This window comes from Dreissena polymorpha, chromosome 14 (assembly GCF_020536995.1).
Source record: "Dreissena polymorpha isolate Duluth1 chromosome 14, UMN_Dpol_1.0, whole genome shotgun sequence".
NCBI classification, from domain to species: domain Eukaryota; kingdom Metazoa; phylum Mollusca; class Bivalvia; order Myida; family Dreissenidae; genus Dreissena; species Dreissena polymorpha.
The window spans coordinates 41,353,390-41,378,753 of record NC_068368.1 but is presented as its reverse complement, the minus strand read 5'-3'; the positions used below and the strand labels follow the sequence as shown (position 1 = coordinate 41,378,753).

The 25,364-nt window shown below is 36.7% G+C and overlaps 1 protein-coding gene across 3 annotated transcripts in view; it reads right to left on the bottom strand.

Annotated features, from left to right (window-relative positions):
• The window catches only part of LOC127858500 (tumor protein D52-like), a 47,375-nt gene that overhangs the window by 9,317 nt on the left and 12,694 nt on the right, over positions 1 to 25,364 (bottom strand). For 2 of the 3 annotated variants that reach the window (XM_052395696.1, XM_052395694.1), the window contains exons 2-6: positions 24,052 to 24,170; positions 20,483 to 20,631; positions 17,406 to 17,465; positions 12,145 to 12,234; positions 3,550 to 3,610 (exon numbers count right to left, since the gene is read on the bottom strand). In XM_052395696.1, the coding sequence (XP_052251656.1) occupies positions 3,550 to 3,610; positions 12,145 to 12,234; positions 17,406 to 17,465; positions 20,483 to 20,631; positions 24,052 to 24,170 (479 nt within the window). The remainder of the gene's footprint in view (positions 1 to 3,549; positions 3,611 to 12,144; positions 12,235 to 17,405; positions 17,466 to 20,482; positions 20,632 to 24,051; positions 24,171 to 25,364) is intronic. The other variant, XM_052395695.1, reaches the window with a different exon arrangement.

Here is a 25,364-nt window from a genome sequence, read left to right as displayed (position 1 = left end):
GACAAAAAAGTCTGAGAGAAAAAGAAGAGACAAAGACAAAGTAGTTATGTCTGAAAATCATAACTGAACACAGCATCATCAAAAACATGGGTTTTTATTTGTGTTTTATTCCCACATTATGTTAGAGTACATATTGATTATTGCAAGCATATCAATTTAAACAGCTTAACTTTAATTTCTTTTTCACAGTAAAACAAAAATGGTGAACCACAACATTTGTATAATTATATATTACATCCATACATCCTTAAAGAAAACAAGATGTGTTTGTGAAACACTATGTCCCCCCATATATTTGACATTTGACCTTGAAGGATGACCTTGACCTTTCAGCACTCAAAATGTGCAGCTCCATGAGATACACATGCATGCCAAATATCAAGTTGCTATCTTCAATATTGCAAAAGTTATGGCCAATGTTAAAATTTGACGAAAACAAACAAACCAACAAGCCAAACAGACAGGGCGTAGACAATATGTGCCCAAGTATAGACTGGGGGACATAAAAAAGTATTTTGGACCGAGTCAAGTTTTTCTGGCACCAGAACTGTTGCCCCTCATAAAGCACTTGCTGCACAAAATCCATGCTGTTCACCATGAGCAATGTTGGGTACCATGTGACACAAGGCTAAATGGGCTATATATATCTGCTTGATCATGCTGTTTCATATACAATATGCATGGGTAGACATCTATGGTATAAAATTTGGTGTAATAAAGACGGGCTGAGTTGTTTATGTCATGATACACTGGCCAATATTATACATAACTGGTTCAACATGCTATTACCAGTACCATGCAGGGGAGTAGCATGGCTTTAAATAAATATGTAGGCAAGATGTCAGGGCCTGCTAGCATTTAGTGGTACGCTCCCTTGGAGCCTGCTGGATTGGGGGGGATACTTCCTTTTTTTATTTCTAAAGTGAATCAAGTGCTTTTTGTGGTATAAGAGAATGTCAATAACAAGATTGGGTTGTTGCAAATTTGTCACCAACATCGTTGGCATGCATTAGTGATTTATAACTATTTTGTATAGCTCAATGAAGAATATTTTAATTTTAAATGAACAGACATTAAAAAAACAACATGAAGGCCATGAAGGACCTTAAACACTCACCTGATTTAACAAACATTAATTGAGTCGTGTTCTGAGAAAACTGGGCATAATGCATGTGCGTAAAGTGTCATCCCAGATTAGCCTGTGCAGTCTGCACAGGTTTTGATTGCCTGTGCGGACTCCATTATGCCTAGTTATCTCAGAACACAACTTAATTGTTAACGACTTGACCAGCTGATGTAGAGTTTGACAATATTTGATCCAGATTTAAACATGGCATTTATAACAGTGGTTACAAAGTTTTGTAAAGATTTGACCTATGGAATAGTTTTGTAAAGATTTGACCTAGGGAATAGTTTTGTAAAGATTTGACCTAGGGAATAGTTTTGTAAAGATTTGACCTAGGGAATAGTTTTGTAAAGATTTGACCTAGGGAATAGTTTTTCAGTCTCATCTGACCCAGATTCAAACTTGGCCTTGATATCGTCAAAATAAACATTTACATTTAGTTTCATTAAGCTTGAGCCTAAATATTGCCCCTAGAGAGGTAAGATTTTATTACAGATATGACATGGTGACTTAGTTTCTACAGGCAAGTGACCCAGATTTAAACATATCCTAAATACTGTCAAAATATGCGTTCTGACACCATTTCATAAAGATCAAGTCATAAATATGAACTCTAGAGTGGCAAACAGGTTTTTCACAGATTTAATCAGGTAACCAAGTTTTTGGATACACATGATCCAAATTCAAACTGACTAAGTTTCATCTAGATAGAGTCAGAAATGTAGCCTCTATCATGGTAACAAGATGTTTGTAAGATCTGACCTGATGACGTAGTTTTTAGGACGCACAAGACCCAGATTAGTAATCATTCTAGATATTGTCATGATAAACATTATCACCATGTTTCATCCAGATCGAGTCAAATTTGTGGCCTCTAGAGTGGTAACAAGGTTTTTCTAAGATAAGACCTGGTTTCTTATTTGAATGCGACATGGGTGTGGAAGATCACATGCAACAAATGACTGAATTGTGCAGCCAGGGTATCATATACTGTGAAACCATTTATTTTCGTCGGCACAAAATTTCGCCCTTTTCATAAAAATGACTATTTCGTCCGCTCTTAAATTCGTCCATTTCTGGTTTTGAAAAAAAAAACGTCCGATTTGTTTGTAATACATGTAATACGCGTTTGCGAAAAAATCGTGCTGGGGAAAGAGAGGTGACACTTGGTAGTCACTTGCAGGAGATGGGCCTTGTTTGGCATGTGCCAATTAACAAGTCTGTTATTTTAGGTGATAGTAACTGTCCCTTATTATTTTATGTCATTGACACATTCTGTGTTATGATGTCAGGTGTTGATCACACATCGTCATATTTTAATTGCGTTTAATAGTATTGTCTTTAATCCGTGTGTGAATAGTCGACTGTTTCATGTTCTTTGTATCAATACCATCTGTGTATCTGTAATATAAGTATACCAGTCAACAAACAAGGTGCGCGCTTCCGCATATGGGTATTCGGACGTTCAAAAAATTGACCTACGGTTTAGCGTTCACGCCGTCGAACGCATTAAGCAATATAACTCGTTTTTTTCACTATTTCTTTATTTGCAAAAAATACTAGTGGCTTATAACTTACCTTGCAATCTTTTTTCTCTCGCATTTTGCGAGTATGCGAGTGTTAATTTCGAGCCCTGTGTATATGCGTGGATTACGCTGGATTAAAATGCCTCATGCCTACGGTAATTCAGTCTTATTTGTTTCAAATATGGGACATGATTGTTCGTTAGGATCTTGAATTCGTCCATCGGTCGAAGGACGAAAAAGGCGAAAATTAATGTCGGACGAATAATAATGGTTTCACAGTAGTTAGTAACATATTATTTGAAGCAATATATGTTGGGCTCAGAACCAAAATTTACCATTTTTACTATTTAATATTGACAAAGATCTCCTTAAATCATTTCATGAGTTGTATGTTATTATCATGATAGTTTTAATCATTTCATGAGTTGTATGTTATTATCATGATAGTTTTAATCATTTCATGAGTTGTATGTTATTATCATGATAGTTTTAATCATTTCATGAGTTGTATGTTATTATCATGATAGTTTTAATCATTTCATGAGTTGTATGTTATTATCATGATAGTTTTAATCATTTCATGAGTTGTATGTTATTATCATGATAGTTTTTTGAGATTTATTGATGATGCTTTACCCATTCCCGTCCTGGATTTTAAGGCTTTTTTTCAGTTTCTTTGAAAATAAAAGCAAGGACACCGCCTACAGGCCATCCAGAAAGCTACACCACTGCAATGTCAATAGTTTTTACCACTTGTATATATGGTGCACTTAGGTCCAGTTGTGTTGTATTTTAAGTTATAGGTAGTGCTCCTTTTTCATACTTATGCGGTCCTGCTATCACTGAACCACTACTACAAGAACTGGTTGCATACCACTACAAGAACAGGTTACATACCTTTACTGATGCGTACGCTGACTCTACTCTCCCTTCCACGGATTTGAATGTCTGTGAATTTCTAAAATAAATAATTATTTCCATTAAATATATATATATACTTTAATATATACAGACTCAAACATAACATATTCTTTACTGATATTTCATATTCATTATTATCCCCCGCTATAGGCGGAGGTATATTGTTTTGGCGTTGTCCGTCCGTCCGTCTTTCCGTCCGTCTTTCTGTCCGTGCGGAGCAATATCTTGGAAGTGCTTTGGGGGATTTCATTGAAACTTGGTATAAGTATATATATGGATAAGAGAATGATGCACGCCAAATGGCATTGTACACCATCAGTAAATAACGGAGTTATGGCCCTTTGTATCTTGAAAAAATGCTTTTTTTGTGTGTCCGGAGCCATATCTTGGAAGTGCTTTGGTGGATTTCATTGAAACTTGGTATGGGTATGTATATCAATAAGAGGATGATGCACCCCAAATGGCATTGTACACCATCTGTTAATAACGGAGTTATGGCCCTTTGTATCTTGAAAAAATGCTTTTTTGAGTGTCAAATATGACACTTTTGTGTCAAGAAGCATATTGGCGGGGGATATCAGTTCAACGAATTTGCTTGTTTATAGTCCTTTGTGTTTACTTAAATATTTCATAAGGTTTCCACAGTGTAATGGATATGAAGAGCTTGTTTTTCACTAATTGGGTGCAATAATGCACATAATGCACACAAAACTGATTTATCCAGGACTAAATGTGTCATATACATAAGCCTCAGACACAATACATAAAGGATATATATTTCCTCTGGGGCAGTGCTGTTATTTGTTTCAGTAAAGTGAAGAAACACAAACTTTTACCAGCGCTTGAAATATTGCCTGTGCAAAAAAATAAATATATGTTTGCTTCCTCATCCCTACCAACCCAATAATAGCAATACCCACAATTATTTTTGGGATTCAGAGGTGGTTAAATAATTGTTCTGATCTGATTAAGTAATAGTACAAATCACCCCCATTGTGGATTATAGTGCATGTTAAGCACACAGTAAAGCAATAGCACAAACAAGAGGGCCATGGTGGCCCTAGTCGCTCACCTGAGCAGTGGTCTGTTAAAGTTGTTTTGTGAAAAGAAATGGTTTTTTGTTGCTGCAGAAATGTAAATACATGTGTCTAAAAGATTTTTCTTTTTAAATACTATAAATGTGACTCCTATAATGTTAACAAGTTTTTTTAAAGCCATGTAAGGAAAACTGCCTGGCCACATAGCAGTTCTTTTTTCAATGGACCAGAACCATGTTTGAACTCAGCCTGGCAGCTATCATAAGAACAAATGTTCTGACAAGTTTCATGAAGATTGGACTACAAATGTGACTTCTAGATTGTTAACAAGATTTAACTATAGCCATATAAGCAAAACTGCCCCCCGTCCCCTGGCGGCCATAATTTTCAACAAACCAGAACCATTTTCCAACTTAGCTGAGATATCATTCAGACAATTGTTATGACCAAGTTTCATGAACATTGGACAATAAATGCGACTTCAAGAGTGTTAACAAGCATTTTCTATACTTTGACTTAGTGACCTAGTTTTTGACCTCACGTGACCCAGTTTCAACCTTGACCAAGATATAATTGGGACAAATCTTCAAACAACTGAACAAGTTTCATGAAGATCAGACAATAAATGAGGCGTCTATAGTGTTAACAAGGTTGCCAACGGAAGAAGGACAAAAGGTGATCACAAAAGTTAACAAGAGGGCCTGAAAGGCCCAAAGTCGCTCACCTGAGATAACAATATATTATTGGGACAAATCTTCTGACCAAGTTTCATGAAGATCGGAAAATAAATGTGGCCTCTAGACTGTTAACAAGGTTTTACTATAGCCATATAAGGAAAAATGCCCCGCCCCCTTGCAGCCATGTTTTTCAACCAACCAGCATCTTTTTTGAACTCTTCCAAGATATTATCGGGATGAATCTTCTCATCAAGTTTCATGAAGATCAGACAGTAAATGTGGCCTCTAGTGTTAACAAGAAAAATGCCCCGCCCTTTGGAAGCCATGTTTTTCAAGCAAACATAATTATTTTCAAACTCATCAAAGATATCATTAAGACCAATCTTCTGACCAAATTTCATGAAGATTGGACAATAAATGTGGCCTCTAGAGTGTTAACAAGGTTTTACCATAGCCATATAAGGAAAAATGCCCCACCCCCTGGTGGCCATGTTTTTAAAGCAACCAAGACCATTTTCGAACTCATTCAAGATATCATTGGGACAAATCTTCTGACCAAGTTTCATTTTGATCGGAAAATAAATGTGACCTCTAGAGTGTTAACAACTTAGTGGTTTTACTATAGCCATATAAGGAAAAATGCCCCGCCCCTGTGGTTGTCATGTTTTTCAACCATTCGGCATCATTTTTGAACTCGTCCAAGCTATTATTGGGATGAATCTTCTGACTGAGTTTCATGAAGATCGGACTATAAATGTGGCCTCTAGAGTGTTAACAAGATTTTACTATAGTCAAATAAACCCATATAAGGAAAAATGCCCCGCCCATTGGCAGCCATGTTTTTCAAGAAAACGTAACCATTTTCGAACTCATCCAAGATATCAATAAGAAAAATCTTCTGACCAAATTTCATGAAGATTGGACAATAAATGTGACCTCTAGAGTGTTAACAAGACTTTACTATAGCCATATAACGAAAAATGCCCCTCCCCCTGGCGGCGATGTTTTTCAACCAGCCGGCATCGTTTTCGAACTCGTCCAAGATATTATTGGGATAAATCTTCTGACCAAGTTGTATGAAGATTGGACAATAAATGTGGCCTCTAGAGTGTTAACAAGATTTTACTATAGCCATATATAGCCATATAAGGAAAAATGCCCCGCCTCTTGGCAGCCATGTTTTTCAAGCAAAGGTTACCATTTTTGAACTAATCCAAGATATCATTGGGACAAATCTTCTGAGCAAATTTCATTAAGATCGGAAAATAAATGTGGCCTCTAGAGTGTTAACAAGGTTTTACTATAGCCATATTAGGAAAAATGCCCCGCCCCCTGGCGGCCATGTTTTTCAACCAACCGGCATTACTTTGGAACTCGTCCAAGATATTTTTGGGATGAATCTTCTGACCAAGTTTCATGAAGATCAGACAATAAATGTGGCCTCTAGAGTGTTTACAAGATTTTACTATAGCCCCGTGTTCTGCCGTGGATGCGCCCTTGCGTCATTGGCGCAAAAAAAAATTATTTGTCCCCACCAGTTTTCCGTATATGGGTCCGCGGGCGCACATGAATTAGGAATAAAAACTAATTGATTCAATTTTTAAGTCGGTTAAGTAATCGATTGAATGCGTAACTAGAACGAATTAATTCATTGGACGTGACATCATTTCGCAGCCAATAGTTAATTCACTTTAATAACACTTTATTTCATTGGTAAGTTGAGATGATATCAACCAATCAGATATCAAGGAAATTTTCACACCTAGCAACATGGCTGAACGAGACCGGGTGAAGAAAACAAAAACAATTTTGAGTTTTTTCCCATCGGCAAGTAAAATAAGAAAATGTGATGACAACAATAACACCCCAGAGTCTTCCCAAGTCACAACATCTTTAAGCGATGACGAAAATAAGTCGACCCTAAAAGTTAAACGTTCATTCCAAGCAAATTGGCTTCGCGATTTTTCGTGGTTAGTGTTTGACAACGACAAAATGACATGTAGTGTGTGCATAAAGCACAAGAAAGAAAACGCATTTACGAACCGCAATTCTAATTATAGAACAAGTACTTTAACATGTCATGGCGAGTCTTATGATCATAAATCTTCAGTGTTAGCTGATGGTATGTAATCGGAATTTGCATCTGCTGTAAAAAGAAGCTACTTCAGAGAAAAATGAGAGTTTGAAAGTTGCCATGAAGACTGTTTTTTGGCTAACAAAGGAAAACATTTCTATAACCAAGTATGAAAGCCTTATTGAACTGCTGGATCATTTAGATTGTCCTCATATTTCAGGTTTAAACACTGGCAAAAACATTACATACAGGTCTGACAAATCTGCCTCTGAAATGCTTGAGTCTATTGCCTATATTGTACATAAGAGTATTGATGACAAGATCTGCTTATCACCATTCCTGAGTTTATTGGCCGATGAAAGCAAAGACATTGGTGTAAAGAAAAAGATGGTTGTGTATGTACGTTTACTTGATCCTGAATCATTTACACCATCCATGCATTTTTTGTGCAACACTGAAGTTCATAGTGCAACTGGAGAGTCAATTTTCTTGGCCATTCAGGAGATTCTGTGTTCAAAAAACATACCTATGAACAAAGTAATGGGTCTTGGAAAGGACGGGGCGAAAGTTATGACTGGCACTGGTGTTGGTGTGACAGGTTACATGTTGAGAAAAAATCTGATGCTTCTCAACTATCATTGTATAGCCCACAGGTTAGCTCTTGTAACCTCCCAAGCTGCAGACCAAGTAAACTATCTTGTTGACTATCAAAGCACATTGACAGGTATATTTTATTACTTTAAGGCATCTGCAAATCGCACAACAAAACTAAATGACATTCAAAAATTGCTGAATGAACCGGAATTGAAGATCAAAGAGGTGTTTGAAGTTCGGTGGTTATCTGTTTACCTAGCTGTTGAAACTGTTTACAGAACACTAGATTCCCTGATTACAGTGTTCACCACTGATGCAGATGCCAAAGCTAAAGGTTTTAGCAAGAAGCTCAGCCAGTATGATTTCATAGCAACAACATATTTGCTGATGGACATTTTACCTATTGTCTCAGAACTTTGTCTTGTGTTTCAAAGAACTGAACTTGATGTTGCCATGGTTCAAATTTCTGTCAATCACTGCAGGGCTGCCTTGGAGAAACTTAAAGGGTCTACTGAAAATACTTACCTTCACCAGCTTCAAAATAATCATTTTTCGGACAAAAATGGAAAATTGTATTTTAAGGAAAATCACTTGGTATCTGGTCGAAATAATATTGACAGTATCAAATCGAACTTCATCAATGCTTTACTTGAAAGACTGGATGACAGGTTTCCCGAGAATGATGGCAGCATCATGTATGCTTTTGGAGTACTGGGTATGAGGCCAATATCAGCCTGTTCCCAGAAAGACCTTCAGACTTGGGGTGATGACAAAATTGAAACACTCATCAATCATTTTGGTTGTGACAAAGTTTCTACACCTCTAAAGGGTTTATCAGATGCCACTGTGACTACTGAAGCTATTGTTGATCCTGCTGCTACAAGAAAAGAGTGGACTTTGGTTAAGCCACTTGTGTTATGTTCAGGCTATCCTAGGGACAACATGCAGCAGCTATGGGGCCTTCTGATGAAATATCATGCTGATGAATTCCCAAACCTTCGCAAGCTTGCAGCTCTTGCGATGACAGCACCCATACACACAGCAGACTGTGAATGTGGATTCAGCTGCCAAAATCAAATAAAAACTGCCCTCAGAAACAGACTGTCATCTGAAAAAGTTGAAGATCTGCTGACTGTCAAACTAGAAGGAGGTTCACTAGAGGAATTTGACTTTGAAAGGGCTTTAGATCACTGGAGCAGTGTAAAGCAAAGGCCAATCTTTGCCTCTAATTCCAAGCAGATGTAGACATTAAATATCTGTAACTGTTCAAAGTTTTGTAAATATGTTGACAATTGTTTGACAGTTTAAAAAAGTTTTTAAAATGTTCAAGTTTTAATTAGAATGTTAATCCTGTGGACTGTCTGTAAGAAGAAATCAAGCAAGTTTAAGAGTGTAAGTAAAAGGTAATAAGTTTCCAAAAATTTAATTCTGCTACAAATATATTTCTGTGTCGTCAGATTTTTCCCTTTTGTCCCCACTTTTTTAACCCTAAAGGGCCCCTGTCCCCAACAGTAAAGATTCACGGCAGAACACTGCTATAGCCATATATAGCCATATAAGGAACAAGAGGGCCTGAAAGGCCCAAAGTCGCTCACCTGAGATAACAAGATATTATTGGGACAAATCTTCTGACCGAGTTTCGTAAAGATCGGAAAATAAATGTGGCCTCTAGAGTGTTAACAAGGTTTGACTATAGCCATATAAGGAAAAATGCCCCACCCCTGGCAGCCATGTTTTTCAACCTACCGACATCATTTTTGAACTCGTCCAATATATTATTGGGATGAATCTTCTGACCAAGTTTCATGAAGATCAGACAGTAAATGTGGCCTCTAGAGTGTTAACAAGATTTTACTATAGCCATATAAGGAAAAATGCCCCGCCCCTTGAAAGCAATTTTTTTCAAGCAAACATAATTATTTTCGAACTCATCCAAGATATCATTGAGAACAATCCTCTCACCATATTTCATGAAGATCAGACAGTTAATGTGGCCTCTAGAGTGTTAACAAGATTTTACTATAGCCATATAAGGAAAAATGCCCCGCCCCTTGAAAGCAATTTTTTTCAAGCAAACATAATTATTTTCAAACTCATCCAAGATATCATTGAGAACAATCCTCTCACCATATTTCATGAAGATCAGACAGTTAATGTGGCCTCTAGAGTGTTAACAAGGTTTTACTATAGCCATATATAGCCATATAAGGAAAAATGCCCCGACCCTGGTGGCCATGTTTTTAAAGCAACCAAAACTTTTTTCGAACTCATTCAAGATATCATTGGGACAGATCTTCTGATCAAGTTTCATGACACTAGGAAAATAAATATGACCTCTAGAGTGTTAACAAGGTTTTACTATAGCCATATAAGGAAAATAGCCCCGCCCCCGTGGTGGCCATGTTTTTCAACCAACCGGCATTATTTTAGAACTCGTCCAAGATATTATTGGGATGAATCTTCTGACCGAGTTTCATGAAGATTGGACTATAAATGTGGCCTCTAGAGTGTTCACAAGATTTTACTATAGCCTTATAGCCATAAAAAGAAAAATGCCCCGCCCCTTGGCAGCCATGTATTTCAAGCAAACGTAACCATTTTCAAACTCATCCAAGATATCATTAAGACAAATCTTCTGAGCATATTTCATCAAGATTGGACAATAAATGTGACCTCTAGAGTGTTACTATAGCCATATAAGGAAAAATGCCCCTCCCCCTGGCAGCCATGTTTTGAAAGCAACCAAAATTATTTTCAAACGCATTCAAGATATCATTGGGACAAATCTTCTGACCAAGTTTCATGGCGATAGGAAAATAAATATGACCTCTAGAGTGTTAACAAGGTTTTACTAGAGCCATATAAGGAAAATAGCTCCGCCCCCGTGGTGGCCATGTTTTTCAACCAACCGGCATCATTTTACAACCTGTCCAAGATATTATTAGGATGAATCTTCTAACCGAGTTTCATGAAGATTGGACAATAAATGTGGCCACTAGAGTGTTAACAAGATTTTACTATAGCCTTATAGCCATAAAAGGAAAAATGCCCCGCCCCTTGGCGGCCATGTTTTTTAAGCAAACATAACCATTTTCAAACATATCCAAGATATCATTAAGACAAATCTTCTGACCATATCTCATCAAGATTGGACAATAAATGTGACCTCTAGAGTGTTAACAAGGTTTTACTATAGCCATATAAGGAAAAATGCCCCGCTCCCCTGGCGGCCATGTTTTTCAACCAACCGGCATCATTTTCGAACGCGTCCTAGATATAATTGGGATGAATCATCTGACCAAGTTTCATGAAGACTGGAAGAAATGTTGCCTCTAGAGTGTTAACAAGATTTTACTATAGCCATTTATAGCCATATAAGGAAAAATGCCTCGCCCCTTGGCAGCCATGTTTTTCAAGCAAAGAATACCATTTTTGAACTCATCCAAGATATCATTAGGACAAATCTTCTGAGCAAGTTTCATGAAGATGGGAAAATAAATGTGGCCTCTAGAGTGTTAACAAGGTTTTACTATAGCCATATAAGGAAAAATGCCCCGCCCCTGGCGGCCATGTTTTTCAACCAACGGGTATCATTTTCAAATGCGTCCAAGATATTATTGGGATGAATCTTCTGACCAAGTTTCATGAAGATTGGACAATAAATATGGCCTCTAGAGTGTTAACAAGATTTTACTATAGCCATATAAGAAAAAATGCCCCGCCCCTTTGCAGCCATGTTTTTCTAGCAAACGTAGCCATTTTCGAACTCATCCAAGATATCATTGAGACCAATCTTCCGACCAAATTTCATGAAGATTGGACAATAAATGTGGCCTCTAGAGAGTAAACAAGGCAAATGTTGACGCCGCACAACGCACAACAGACAAAAAGCGATCACAAAAGCTCACCATGAGCACGTTGTGCTCAGGTGAGCTAAAAATGCCCCGCCCAATGGCAGCCATGTTTTTCAAGCAAACGTAACAATTTTTGAACTCATCCAAGATATAATTGAGACCAATCTTCTGACCAAATTTCATGAAGATTGGAAAATAAATGTGGCCTCTAGAGTGTTAATAAGGCAAATGTCCGGCTAAATTAATTTTGGGGAATCTACATCAACAGAAATGGTCAGGTAATTAATTAAATCACTATGTATACAAGGTAATAGAAGAATGGCACTTAATCTTACCTGAGATCTCCCAACTTCCTGCCTATGCCTGCCACCACTGTGGAAGTCTTCTCTGCGGCAGACTTCGCAGCTGCAGATGTCTTCTGATACCTGAACAAAGAAGAATTTCCATGTTCAGTTTAAAGTCCCACACCATTTTTTCAAATCACAAATATATTTTTTTTTTAATCAGAAAATCTTGATTCAAAATCGACATAAATTTTTCAAAAGCTGATATCAAGTTTTCAAAATCACACATTAATTTATCAAAATCACCAATCATTTTTTCAAATTACACATAATTTTTTTCATTATCACAATGCGTATCATTTTTTCATATGCCTTCTCATTTCTGAATCAAGAAAAACTTATATTTACATTAATTTTAATAGGTGTGTTAAAAATCGTGCATAACATTTTTTTTATCAAGTTTGGATTCACAACTTGATCTGCAGGAAGAATTTAACATAGCTGTTTTGTTAAAAGGACACAATTTATTCATATACATTCTCACTGGTAAAAGTTTGTTTGAAAAAAAAAACTGACTGCATGCAATGATACATAATGTTAATCAGATTGAACATGTGTTTTTGATGCTACTGCATAACTAAGAAAAAAACAGGAAATAATTATCAATCAAACTTCTTTCACAGTAAGTACAAACTTGTACATTTGAGACATTTTTAAGTTCAATTTTGACATGTTTTTCAGAGTCTGTTACATAACTGATTAAATACTGCATGGTATTGAAAATATGACCAGGAAGAATTCTGTTAACATTTGCACTGTCAACGCTACTGTTCAATGTAATCCAAAGGTAAACTGATGGAAAAGAGATATAATGCCACACTGCCTAAGGGCCTCAATTTCTTGCAACTTCTCACAATAGTTATTACATGTAGAGCATATATAGCTCCGGCAGCACTGTTTTCTTATTGAACAAGAGATGTGTTTGTCAGTAACACAATACCCCCTACTGCACCGTTTGAAGCCATATATTTCACCTTTGACCTTGAAGGATGACCTTGACCTTTCACCATGCAAAATGTGCAGCTCCATGAGATACACATGCATGCTAAATATCAAGTTGCTATCTTCAATATTGCAAAAGTTATGGCCAATGTTAAAGTTTTCGGACAGACGGATAGACTGACTGACAGACAGACAGACAGTTCAACTGCTATATGCCACCCTACTAGGGGCATAAAAATGTACTTGTTAAATGAAAATTGTATGCAATATAAACACATTTCAATTAATTTTTACAACAATTTTATATGTTTTAAATACATGAGATCAGAGACTGTTCTTCTCAGGACAATTTAAGAAACTGGACCAAGGTGGCACACAAACAATTTTTTAGTCCAATTAAGTTACCAATATTTTAGCGCAATGTGTGATATTATAAGAAATGGAAAACTACTTTGCTGAATAAATGTCATATGTGGCAACTGTCAATCTGTAGTAATAACGAATTCCTACAAATCAAGGAACTAATACATATCAAGAAAAATTATTAGTTAAGGTATATGAATTTATATTATGAGATGGCAGGACTACATCAATATTTCATTGTTCAACAGATCAAGTGGTAACACCAGATGGTATTGAAAATCCATACTGGAGACTTGGACACCCAGGGACACGGACATTAGGGTATATTACCTGAAATCAATTAATTGCAAAGGCCAGTACATGAACACCATTATTTTATTTCCTATTCATATATACATGTACGAAACAGCTGTCATATTGCCTAGTGGACTCTCCCATCCTTCTAAATTGGATCAATTATATTTCCAAAATTAGGTATGTCAAGTATATTTATTTATATATTTAGAATATTTCTTACAGAAATTCTTTTAAGCAAACAGAGCAGACCCTGATGAGACACCCCATCATGCGGCGTCTCATCTGGGTCTACGCTGTTTGCCAAGACCTTTTTTCTACATGCAAGGCATAAATGGGTTAAGGTTACCTCTTTCTGCACTTTTTACTATTCATTAATCATTGAATGTTTTTCCCTAATGTAAATGTCTATAGAAAAACATATTGCCACAAGACTTACATTCATAATCAACTAAGATATTGTCGAAATAAACATTCTGAACAGAAACTTGAAGATACACAGCCTGACAGAGAGTGAGCTTAAACCATGAGCACTTCTTGTTCAAAGAGGAAAAAAGCAATTAGAAAGCAGGATATTTAATACGTTATGCTATAAATGGTATGCATTAGTACTTGTCCATAGGTTAGTAAAATACTCAGAATAGACGAGGCTTAAAGCAGTTGTTTCAGTGCATGCATTTGTAGGCCGTGATTAAAATTAGTAATTTTTCGAAGCAGAATAGAATACAATGAAATGAGATTGAGTATCACAAACAAGTTGGAAAATATGAATTACTGTAATAAACCATGTTTAAAGCGCTCTTTTCCCTTTTCATCAAGTAGATGCACATTATCTATGGAGATAATAATATTCTTGTAGCTTATTTTCAAACCCATTGTACATGTGTTAATATATCCAGAATTTATGCCATTTTGTTTTGATATACTTTACTTCCCGCTATTCTGTTGTGCACAGAATGGATTTCTGCCCAAAACATATTCCTGATCTAAAATGTTTTTCCCCCGTTCTTTGCATTTTAACAAGCAAATTCGTTGAATTGATATCCCCCGCCAAAATGCTTCTGGACACAAAGTATTATATTTGACACTCAAAAAAGCATTTTTTCAAGATACAAAGGGCCATAACTCCATTATAAACAGATGGTGTACAATGCCATTTGGCGTGCATCATCCTCTTAGCCATATATTTACTCATACCAAGTTTCAATGAAATACGCCAAAGCACTTCCAAGATATAACTACGGACACATACAAAAAGCATTTTTTCAAGATACAAAGGGCCATAACTCTGTTATTAACTGATGGTGTACAATGCCATTTGGCGTGCATCATCCTCTTATCCATATACATACTCATACCAAGTTTCAATGAAATCCGCCAAAGCACTTCCAAGATATGGCTCCGGACAGACGGAAAGACGGACGGACGGAAAGACAGACGGACAACGCCAAAACAATATCCCTCCGCCTATGCCGGGGGATAATAATAAGTGGGGGTCCCACAAGGCTCAGCATTTTACACAGTCTTAAGAGGCATAAAAAAAAGTACATCAGAAGACCAATTAACAACATTTTATGAAAAAAAACGATAAATTAACAACTCTTCTAATTCTTAAGGTTCATTAATCAGAATAACACATTAAGAATAATTACAAAGTCTCTGAACATATACAAAATACTCAACATTAAATGGAATGAACACATTATTTGACAGGTTCTTCATTACAGTCTGAAAAAGCAAAGGAAAAAAAAACATGCAAACAATCATAAATACACACAACTACCAACAAACTAAAAGTTTTACTGCAGAATGACAGTATGAAAAGTATTAACTAAATTCCCATTTAAATCTTTTGAAGACAATTTTTGAAGTGAATTACAATTAAAAAAAAAATGAATGCAAATATTTGAGGGTAAAATTGAATGCCCAGCATTTGTTAAAGCCAAGGTCCAGTATGATTCTTAGGATCTCAAGTATGAATGATGACCTGTTTGCCTGGAAAGGTCAGTTTAGCAATAAAAGGATGCAAACTTATGATGGATCCATTACACAAAATACAACAAGAGTTCCTGGTTCGGAGACATATGACCCCCCCAAACACGGCATTGAAGTAGTGACTCCAATTTCAATAGGCGTATTTTTTTGTCCAAGGCCAATGCAGATGTGAAGTATCAAGCCAAACAGTCAATCATTGAGGAGTTATTGATAGGAAACGATTTTAAAACTAATTATGATAGTGACCTTGACCCTAGACCTAGTGACCCCGATTTCAATAGGGGTCATCTACTTTCCAAGGCCATCTACTTTTCAAAGCCAATGCACATGTGAAGAATCAAGCCAATCTGTAAATTTGTTGATGAGTTATTGATCGAAAACGATTTTCACACTTATTGTGATTGTGAACTTGACCTTTGACCTAGTGACCCTAATTTCAATCAGGGTCACCTACTGTCCAAGGCCTATGCACATGTGAAGTACCAAGCCAATCGGTAAATTCGTTGATGAGTCATTGATCGGAAATGATTTTCACACTTATTGTGATAGTGACCTTGACCTTTACCTAGTGACCCCAATTTCAATAGGGGCCATCTACTGTCCAAGGCCAATGCACATTTGAAGTATCAAGCCAATCCGTCAATTCGTTGCGGAGTTATTGATCGGATACGAACTGGTCTACCGACGGACAGACCAACTGACATCAAGCAATACAATATACCCCCTCTTCTTTGAAATTCTTACAAATGTCCAGATTTACGTCACAATCTTCTGATTTAAATTAAAATTAAAATAACCACAAGAAGGAAACACATTACTATAATTGAACTGATTTATTACAGGCAATTTCTCCAGAATATATTTTGTGCATTCAGAGTTCAGTTTGTCTCTAGGAAAGTTGTGAAAGAATTTCTAAATTTGAGAATGATAAATTATTTATAAATGCCAATTAATGAGCAAATCTTTCCAACAGCTCATTGTCAAGACTGAAAAGAAAAACAACTCAAAAAAGTTAATTTTGAAAATTATGTTTAGATTTCTGATTCTACAGCTCCAACCCACAAGAACAACAAATGGCTTTAAACAGTGAATTTTGAAAAATACTTTCTAAAGGTTCTAAACGTTCTTTCGATTTTTTTTCTCCAACATTCAAGACCAACAATAGGCTTCTTTCTCATTTAAAGAAATGTTTTTCTATCTTCGATTTAACAATGGGCCAGTGAGTAAAATGATTAGAGAATACTGGGTTGGTGTATAATATGGAAGTTCATTTAGTGATGCTCAGAAAACATGAACTGCTAGCTTTGGCTAAGTGCTCCGTTTATTGTTGCCTAGCAAATAAACTTATATATATTCCACACAAATCTAGTATTCTACAAGGCTTAGTATTTATCCCATCAGTTTATGTATTTTTATAGTTTCAATATACAATGTAGCAAAATAAAAGGACTGAAAATTGAAATTCGGCACAGGGAAACATGATTGTTATAAATTCATGAACATAAACAAAATTATGTCGTTTAAGTGCCCTTGTTTGCTGTATTCAACAAAGTGGACATTATTATTAAAGCTCAGTTTATCCCACAGGGTGTTATTTTGTCAATGAGAGCATAATGATGGGATATAAAACATTGTGTCTGTCATGCTACTACACTTACGCTGTGGTCTGCTGCAGTTTATCATTGAAATCATGTAATGCTTCATTCGTTCTCTGGTATCTGGGAAGTGCAAATAGAGGGTCTTACACAATGTGCAGAGTGCAAAAATGTTCGTAAAAAATGAATAAACTGCCACTCAAATGAAAATTAATCAGAAAGAGAATATAAGTGTATAATGTAAAAATAAACAATTAAGACCAATTTAGTTGCATTTTAACTTGATCAGAACAATATTACTGACATACAAAACAGAAAAAGAAAGGACCCAGGCAGAAACATGTGCCCTACACTTAAGAATAATGTGAAAATAACTTTTGTGTTTACAAATTGGAGCAAAGCAAATCGTAACAATATACCAGCAATACACCAATCCCATGATAGTTTCAATAACATAAAAACAGGCAAACAATACTGTGAAATATAAATGTATACAGCAAATCCAACTTGTCCAGTTCTATAAAAGCATCCAGTAAAACTTGCCTATTAATATTGACCCAACATTCAACACTAATCAAGTACCAAATAATATAACTGAGCCCATAAAATTGCAGTTATTGTAGTATATAGATTAATAACAACATGGATAAGAAAGCAGAATAACTTGATATAAATACACTCAAAATATGTAACTAGTTATTGTCAAATCTTTTGTCCATTCCCATGTAACAACTGCTTGAAACCACTACTATACAAGTGTTCATAATCATACAGAAATTTTGCTTAATAATCGTTCGGAAATACATGTACACTTCTTTTAGATACCATTTTTTAAGACCAACTTTTTTTACCCTTGTTTGTACTCTCAGTAAATGGATGCCAGATTCAAATAAGCCATTTATAAACTAAGCCATTTATAAACTAAGCCATTTATAAACTAAGCCATTTATAAACTAAGCCATTTTTAAACTAAGCCATTTATAAACTAAGCCATTTAAAAACTAAGCTATTTATAAACTAAGCCATTTATAAACTAAGCCATTTATAAACTAAGCCATTTATAAACTAAGCCAACAAGAAACCGTCGGAGACGGGTCATGCTCCCCAAAGTTTTTTTTGTCACAATATTGCACTATATATTCAGATAAAAGGAAACGTCTCGAGGGCACAGTAGTTGGGGGGGACAAGAATTTTTTTATAGAAAATTTCAAAGGGCCATAACTCTGTGAAAAATCATCCCACCAGAACCCGCTGATAATATGCACATCTCCTCTTGGTAGTGAAGCTTCCCATACAGTTTCATTGAATTCCGGTCATTAGTTGCTGAGAAATAGCCCAGACAAAAATTGTGCACGGACGGACTGACAGACACACACGCACGAACAGACGAAGCGGCGACTATATGCTCCTCCCAAAATAAATTTTGGGGGAGCATAATTAAGCATAAACTAATGTTATCGTCACCCAAAGTATTAACCACACCATTTCACAAATATGCCTATATCATAAAAATATACAATATTAAAACAAGATGCGTTTGTGAAACACAATGTCCCCCTATATGACGTTTGACTTTGAAGGATGACCTTGACCTTGTGAAGGATGACCTTGACCTTGACCTTTCACTACTCAAGATGTGCAGCTCCATGAGATACACATGCATGCCAAATATCAAGTTGCTATATTCAATATTGCAAAAGTATTCATAAAATAAACGATTTGGGCCACATATATTTGACCTCTGACCTTGAAGGATGACCTTGACCTTGACCTTTCACCACTCAAAATGTGCAGCTCCATGAGATACACATGCATGCCAAATATCAAGTTGCTATCTTCAATATTGCAAAAGTATTCATAAAATGAGCGATTTTGGCCATATATATTTGACCTCTGACCTTAAAGGATGACCTTGACCTTGACCCTTCACCACTCAAAATGTGCAAGTTCATGAGATACACATGAATGCCAAATATCAAGTTGCTATCTTCAATATTGCAAAAGTATTCATAAAATGAGCGATTTTGGCCACATATATTTGACCTCTGACCTTGAAGAATGACCTTGACCTTTCACCACTCAAAATGTGCAGCTCCATGAGATACACATGCATGCCAAATATCAAGTTGCTATATTCAATATAGCAAAAGTTATTGCAAAATGTTAAAGTTGGCGCAAACAGACCAACCAACCAACCAACAGACCAACCAACAGACAGGGCAAAAACAATATGTCCCCCACTACTATAGTGGGGGACATAAACATTCCACATCAAGAATTTGTTCATCATCTGAAAACAGAAGTTGAAATAAGCACGACCCAAGAGGCTCCAATTTCCAATTTTTAATCTGATTTTTTACGATTTTCAGTTTGATTAAGTTTGGCTTGTATTATTATTTTGCAGCTAAGTAGTACTTCAATATGGTTTGGCCAAAGTACTCATATTGTGAACTGCCTCTAAACTCCACAAAAGGCAAAAACTATTGGAAGTACCAATGCCACAAAAAGGAAACACTATTGGAAGTACCACCGCCACAAAAGTACCAACTCCATAAAAGGCAAGAACTATTGGAAATCCCAACTTCACAAAAGGAAAAAACTATTGGAAGTACCACCTCCACAAAAGGCAAAAAACTATTGGAAGTACCAACTCCTCAAAAAGCATATCTATTGAAAGCCCTGTTACTTACGGTGCGGATTCTTTGAAGCTCTGCATATCTATTGAAAGCCCTGTTACTTACGGTGCGGATTCTTTGATGCTCTGCAGACCCATATCTATTGAAAGCCCTGTTACTTACGGTGCGGATTCTTTGATGCTCTGCAGACCCATATCTATTGAAAGCCCTGTTACTTACGGTGCGGATTCTTTGATGCTCTGCAGACCCATATCTATTGAAAGCCCTGTTACTTACGGTGCGGATTCTTTGATGCTCTGCAGACCCATATCTATTGGTTGCCCTGTTACTTACGGTGCGGATTCTTTGATGCTCTGCAGACCCATATCTATTGGTTGCCCTGTTGCTTACGGTGCGGATTCTTTGATGCTCTGCAGACCCATATCTATTGAAAGCCCTGTTACTTACGGTGCGGATTCTTTGATGCTCTGCAGACCCATATCTATTGAAAGCCCTGTTACTTACGGTGCGGATTCTTTGATGCTCTGCAGACCCAGTTGAAAATCATGCTTGATTTCTTGCAGCGGTGTGATGCCCAGTTTGCGTTTCAGTTCCGCCGAGTATCTGACCTTGGACGCAAGCACCTGTCTCAAGGTCGCTATCTCACCTTCAACCTAAAGAGAAGGAACATTTCTTTTTGAGCTCTAAGAAAACACAGAACTGAATGCATGTGCGTAAAGTGTCGTCATACATAAGGCTGTGCAGTCTGCACAGGCTGATCAGGTACAACAACTTCTGCAAAGACTTGTTTTTCGTTTAGAAGAGACTTCCTTCAAACAAAAAATTGCATTTAAGCAGAATGTGTCGTCACTGATAAGCCGGTGCTGTCAGCTCAACTCAAGCACTAAGTCCCATTCTTCAAGCATTTACCCTTTACCACTTTTGTGTGTGACTCATTTGTAGTCCCTTTGAAAGTAAAATTTTATTAAAAACCTTTCTTACTAAATTCAAGTTTTTAAGGCTTCATTCCCAACCATTAGATACTGATGAGCAGCAAATAGCATAAAACCTGAACAGACTGCGAGTTACTCACATGCTGTTCTGGTTTATGCTGTTTGCGCATAGCCATTTTCACTTTGCTTCTGAGTGGGTAAGGGTTAAGTCCCATTCTTCGAGATTGCGACTCATTATATATGACCTTATGAAGAGAACTGGTTTTTCAGTTGCAAAATCACATGTGTACCGTGTGTTAGTCTAATGTACGTTGGTTGCGTTTCATATCCAATTAGGAATATTATATGATGTCAAGAAAGTAAACCAGATGATATTGTTCAATACAGTATAGCTAATAATTGTCTTGTTCTTAGGTTCATGCTGCGAAAAGAATGGCACCAGGTGAAATACATTACTTTAACAGCTTCTTTCTTAACCCTGGATATGCTATACAAGGCAGTTAAGTTTGGAGGAGGGGAGGGGCTGGGATACTACTTTTGCTTGACGTTGCTAAGTTAAGGGCAAAACTAGGCTGAACAAATACAGCTTCTTGTTGAATTGGAAATGATATTTCAACAAGATGTGTTTGTGATACACTATGTCCCCCCATCTATATGACCTTTGACCTTGAAGGATGACCTTGATTTTTCACCACTCAAAATGTGCAGCTCCATGAGATACACATGCATGCCTAATATCAAGTTGCTATCTTCAATATTGCAAAAGTTATGACCAATGTTAAAGTCTGACGCAAACAAACCAACAAACAAACCAACAAACAAACAGACAGGGCAAAAACAGTATGCCCCCAGTATAGACTGGGGGACATAAAAGTCTTAATAGCCATACATCAGCAAAACAAATGTTTATTTTCCAGCCATTATAAAGCCATTGACAAAATTTCTTGTTTCAACATGATTTGTTAACTATTTCTGCAACTGAAATAAGAATTATGTTTCGCATGTTGGGCTCAGGATCAGGCTTAATTTTTGCATTGATTTTTGGAAGTAAAATGACGAGTTTTATTTGTGTTGAAATATCTATGTGTTACATCATATTGGAACAAGCCAATCCAAATGCCTTGATAATTTCTCACTAGAAAGTGGTGATCTTGACATTTACTGAATTATGCCTTATCCATATAGTCATAATGTGCACACATTTAGGCAAAGTTTTATGTACATCTTTCAATGTGTATTGGGGATATGGCGCAGACACGAAAAACATTCTAAACAAGAGGGCCATGATGACCCTGAATTGCTCACCTGACTAACCTTGCTACATCAACTTAAATTTTCTATCAGACCCATATACAATCCCAAGCCAGATTTCATTAATTAATACATTCTGACCAAATTTCATTAAGACGTGATGAAGACTGTGACCTCATTCATCTACACAAGGTTTTACTAGAATTGGCCCAGTGACCTAATTTTTGACCACAGATGACCCATATACGATCCAAAATCAGATATTATCAAGATAAACATTCTGACCATATTTCCTTAAGATCAGATGAAAACTATGACCTCTATTGTCTACACAAGGTTTTTCTATGATTTGACCTAGTGACCTAGATTTTGACCCCAGATGACCCAAATACAATCCCAACCCAGATTTCATCAAGATTAACATTCTGGTCAAATTTTATTAAGTTTGGATGAAAACTGTGACCTCTACTGTCTACAAAAGTTTCTTTTAAACTTTGACCTAGTGACCTAGTTTTTGACCCCAGATGACCCAAATTCAATCAAATCCCAGATTTTAACAAGACAAACATTCTGACCATATTTCATTAAGATCTGATGAAAACTGTGACCTCTATTGTCTACACAAGGTTTTTCTATGATTTGACCTAGTGACCTAGTTTTTGACCCCAGGTGACCCAAATACAATCCCAACCCAGATTTCATAAAGATAAACATTCTGACCAAATTTCATTTAGATTGGATGAAAAATGTGTCCTCTATTGTCTACACAAGGTTTTTCTATTATTTGACCTAGTGACCTAGTTTTTGACCCCAGATGACCCAAATACAATCCCAACCCAGATTTTATCAAGATAAACATTCTGACCAAATTTCATTAAGATTGGATGAAAACTAAGACCTCTATTGTCTACACAAGGTTTTTCTATCATTTGACCTAGTGATCTAGTTTTTGACCCCAGATGACCCAAATACAATCCCAACCCAGATTTCATCAAGATAAACATTCTGACCAAATTTCATAAAGATTGGATGAAAACTGTGACCTCTACTGTCTACACAAACAAATTGCTGACGGACACAAGCACGCACACACGCACAACGGACGCCGGACATCACATGGTCACATAAGCTCACCATGTCACTTCGTGAAAGGTGAGCTAACAATTTGAACTGAAACTCTTGAATTCAAATCAGTGTAACAAACTTATGCTTTCTGCACATTTCCTCTCCACATTTCCTCAATGATCTAAATATTTCAACCTATTTGCATGGGGACAGGTTAGGGAGTAATAAACCTGGCACATGAAAGATTCAAGCAATGCCGTACCAAGCCTGGGTGAGATGGGGTTTAATAATCTGTCACATGAAAGATTCCAGCAATGACCTATCCAGCATGGGTGAGATGGGGTTTAATAACCTGTCACAGGAAAGATTCCAGCAATGACCGATCCAGCATTGGAGAGATGGGGTTTCATAACCTGTCACAGGAATGATTTAAGCAATGACCTATCCAGCATTGGAGAGATGGGGTTAATAACCTGTCACATGAAAGATTCAAGCAATGACCGATCCAGCATGGGTGAGATGGGGTTTAATAACCTGTTACAGGAAAGATTCAAGCAATTACCTATCCAGCATGGGTGAGATGGGGTTTAATAACCTGCCACAGGAAAGATTCAAGCAATGACCTATCCAGCATGGGTGAGATGGGGTTTCATAACCTGTCACAGGAAAGATTCAAGCAATGACCGATCCAGCATTGGAGAGATGGGGTTTAATAACCTGTCACATGAAAGATTCAAGCAATGACCTATTCAGCATGGGTGAGATGGGGTTAAATAACCTGTCACATGAAAGATTAAAGCAATTCCCTATTAAAGCCTTTCTCACCCGCTGAAGTTCCTCGTTCCACTCCTGTTTCTGTTCCTCAGAGACTGCTGGGGGTGCAGTCGCCCCGCCGTTGTTACCTGTGTCTGGGTAGGCTGGCGAGCTCAGGTCCGGATACATGTCTGTAACAACGACATCAGTATTGTTGGATACATGTCTGTAACAACAACATCAGTATTGTGGGATACATGTCTGTAACAACATCAGTATTGTGGGATACATGTCTGTAACAACAACATCAGTATGGTGGGATACATGTCTGTAACAATGACATCAGTATGGTGGAATACATGTCTGTAACAACATCATCAGTATGGTGGGATACATGTCTGTAACAACATCGTCAGTAAAGTGATCATATGTCAACACAATATGTTAGTCACTTGCAGGCTGTTCTGGTTTTATGCTGTTTGCAAATAGCCATTTTCACTTTGCTTTTAAGTAAGAAAGGGTTAAGAGCCAACATTTAATTGCTTTGTTTAATTTCCGGTAACTAAAAGATAAAATACATGTCCCTGGCTGAAATATAAGTGTTGCCACTAAAATCATGCAGTTCTTGTTTCCTCAAAATAGTTGTTAAAATGTTTACTTTATAAATACACAGAGATTGTCTGGTTTGACATATAAAGGTCATGAAAATATTTGACAATATCAAACTTACACTATACTTGGCTAGTTGCATTTCCGTTTTTCCTTTAACTAGTAAACAAGTTCATTTGCCTTTTCAAAAAATCTTTGCCCATTATTAATGCCCATAATCATTATGATTTTGGAGAAACAGTTTTGTTACAAATGTTCAGATTAAATCTGGTTGTGTTCCTTATTAAAACAGAATTAAAATACTGCAAAACTTGTTTGGTTCCTGGCTTACTTTTTATACAGAACATTCACTTTGAAAAATGGTAAGAGAAGTACAAAACCATAATAAAACTTATTAAATAATGCATACCTTATTTTCTCACCCTAACACTTGTCTGTGTTCATGGGTTATGAATTGCAGTGGTATTATCTTCATAATCAGATAACATGCCAGTAATGGAAGTGAAGTCTCAGCATTATGACAGTTGAACATTTTATGATTATAGTGCCCTCAAATACTGGTGAACCATCAGCTCAGTTAACTTACAAACGTTGGTGGACTGAGAAAAAATTTGGTGGACTCCGTCAAAGGTCGAGCGCTTAACATTGAAGACGGCAAATAAGTCAACAATGATCGGTCTTATTCGCATGTTTACATATAAGTGCTTCAGCTTGTTTAAAGAAAACTTACAAACAAAATATCTTCAACTCCATGTCATTTTGTACCACACTTACTT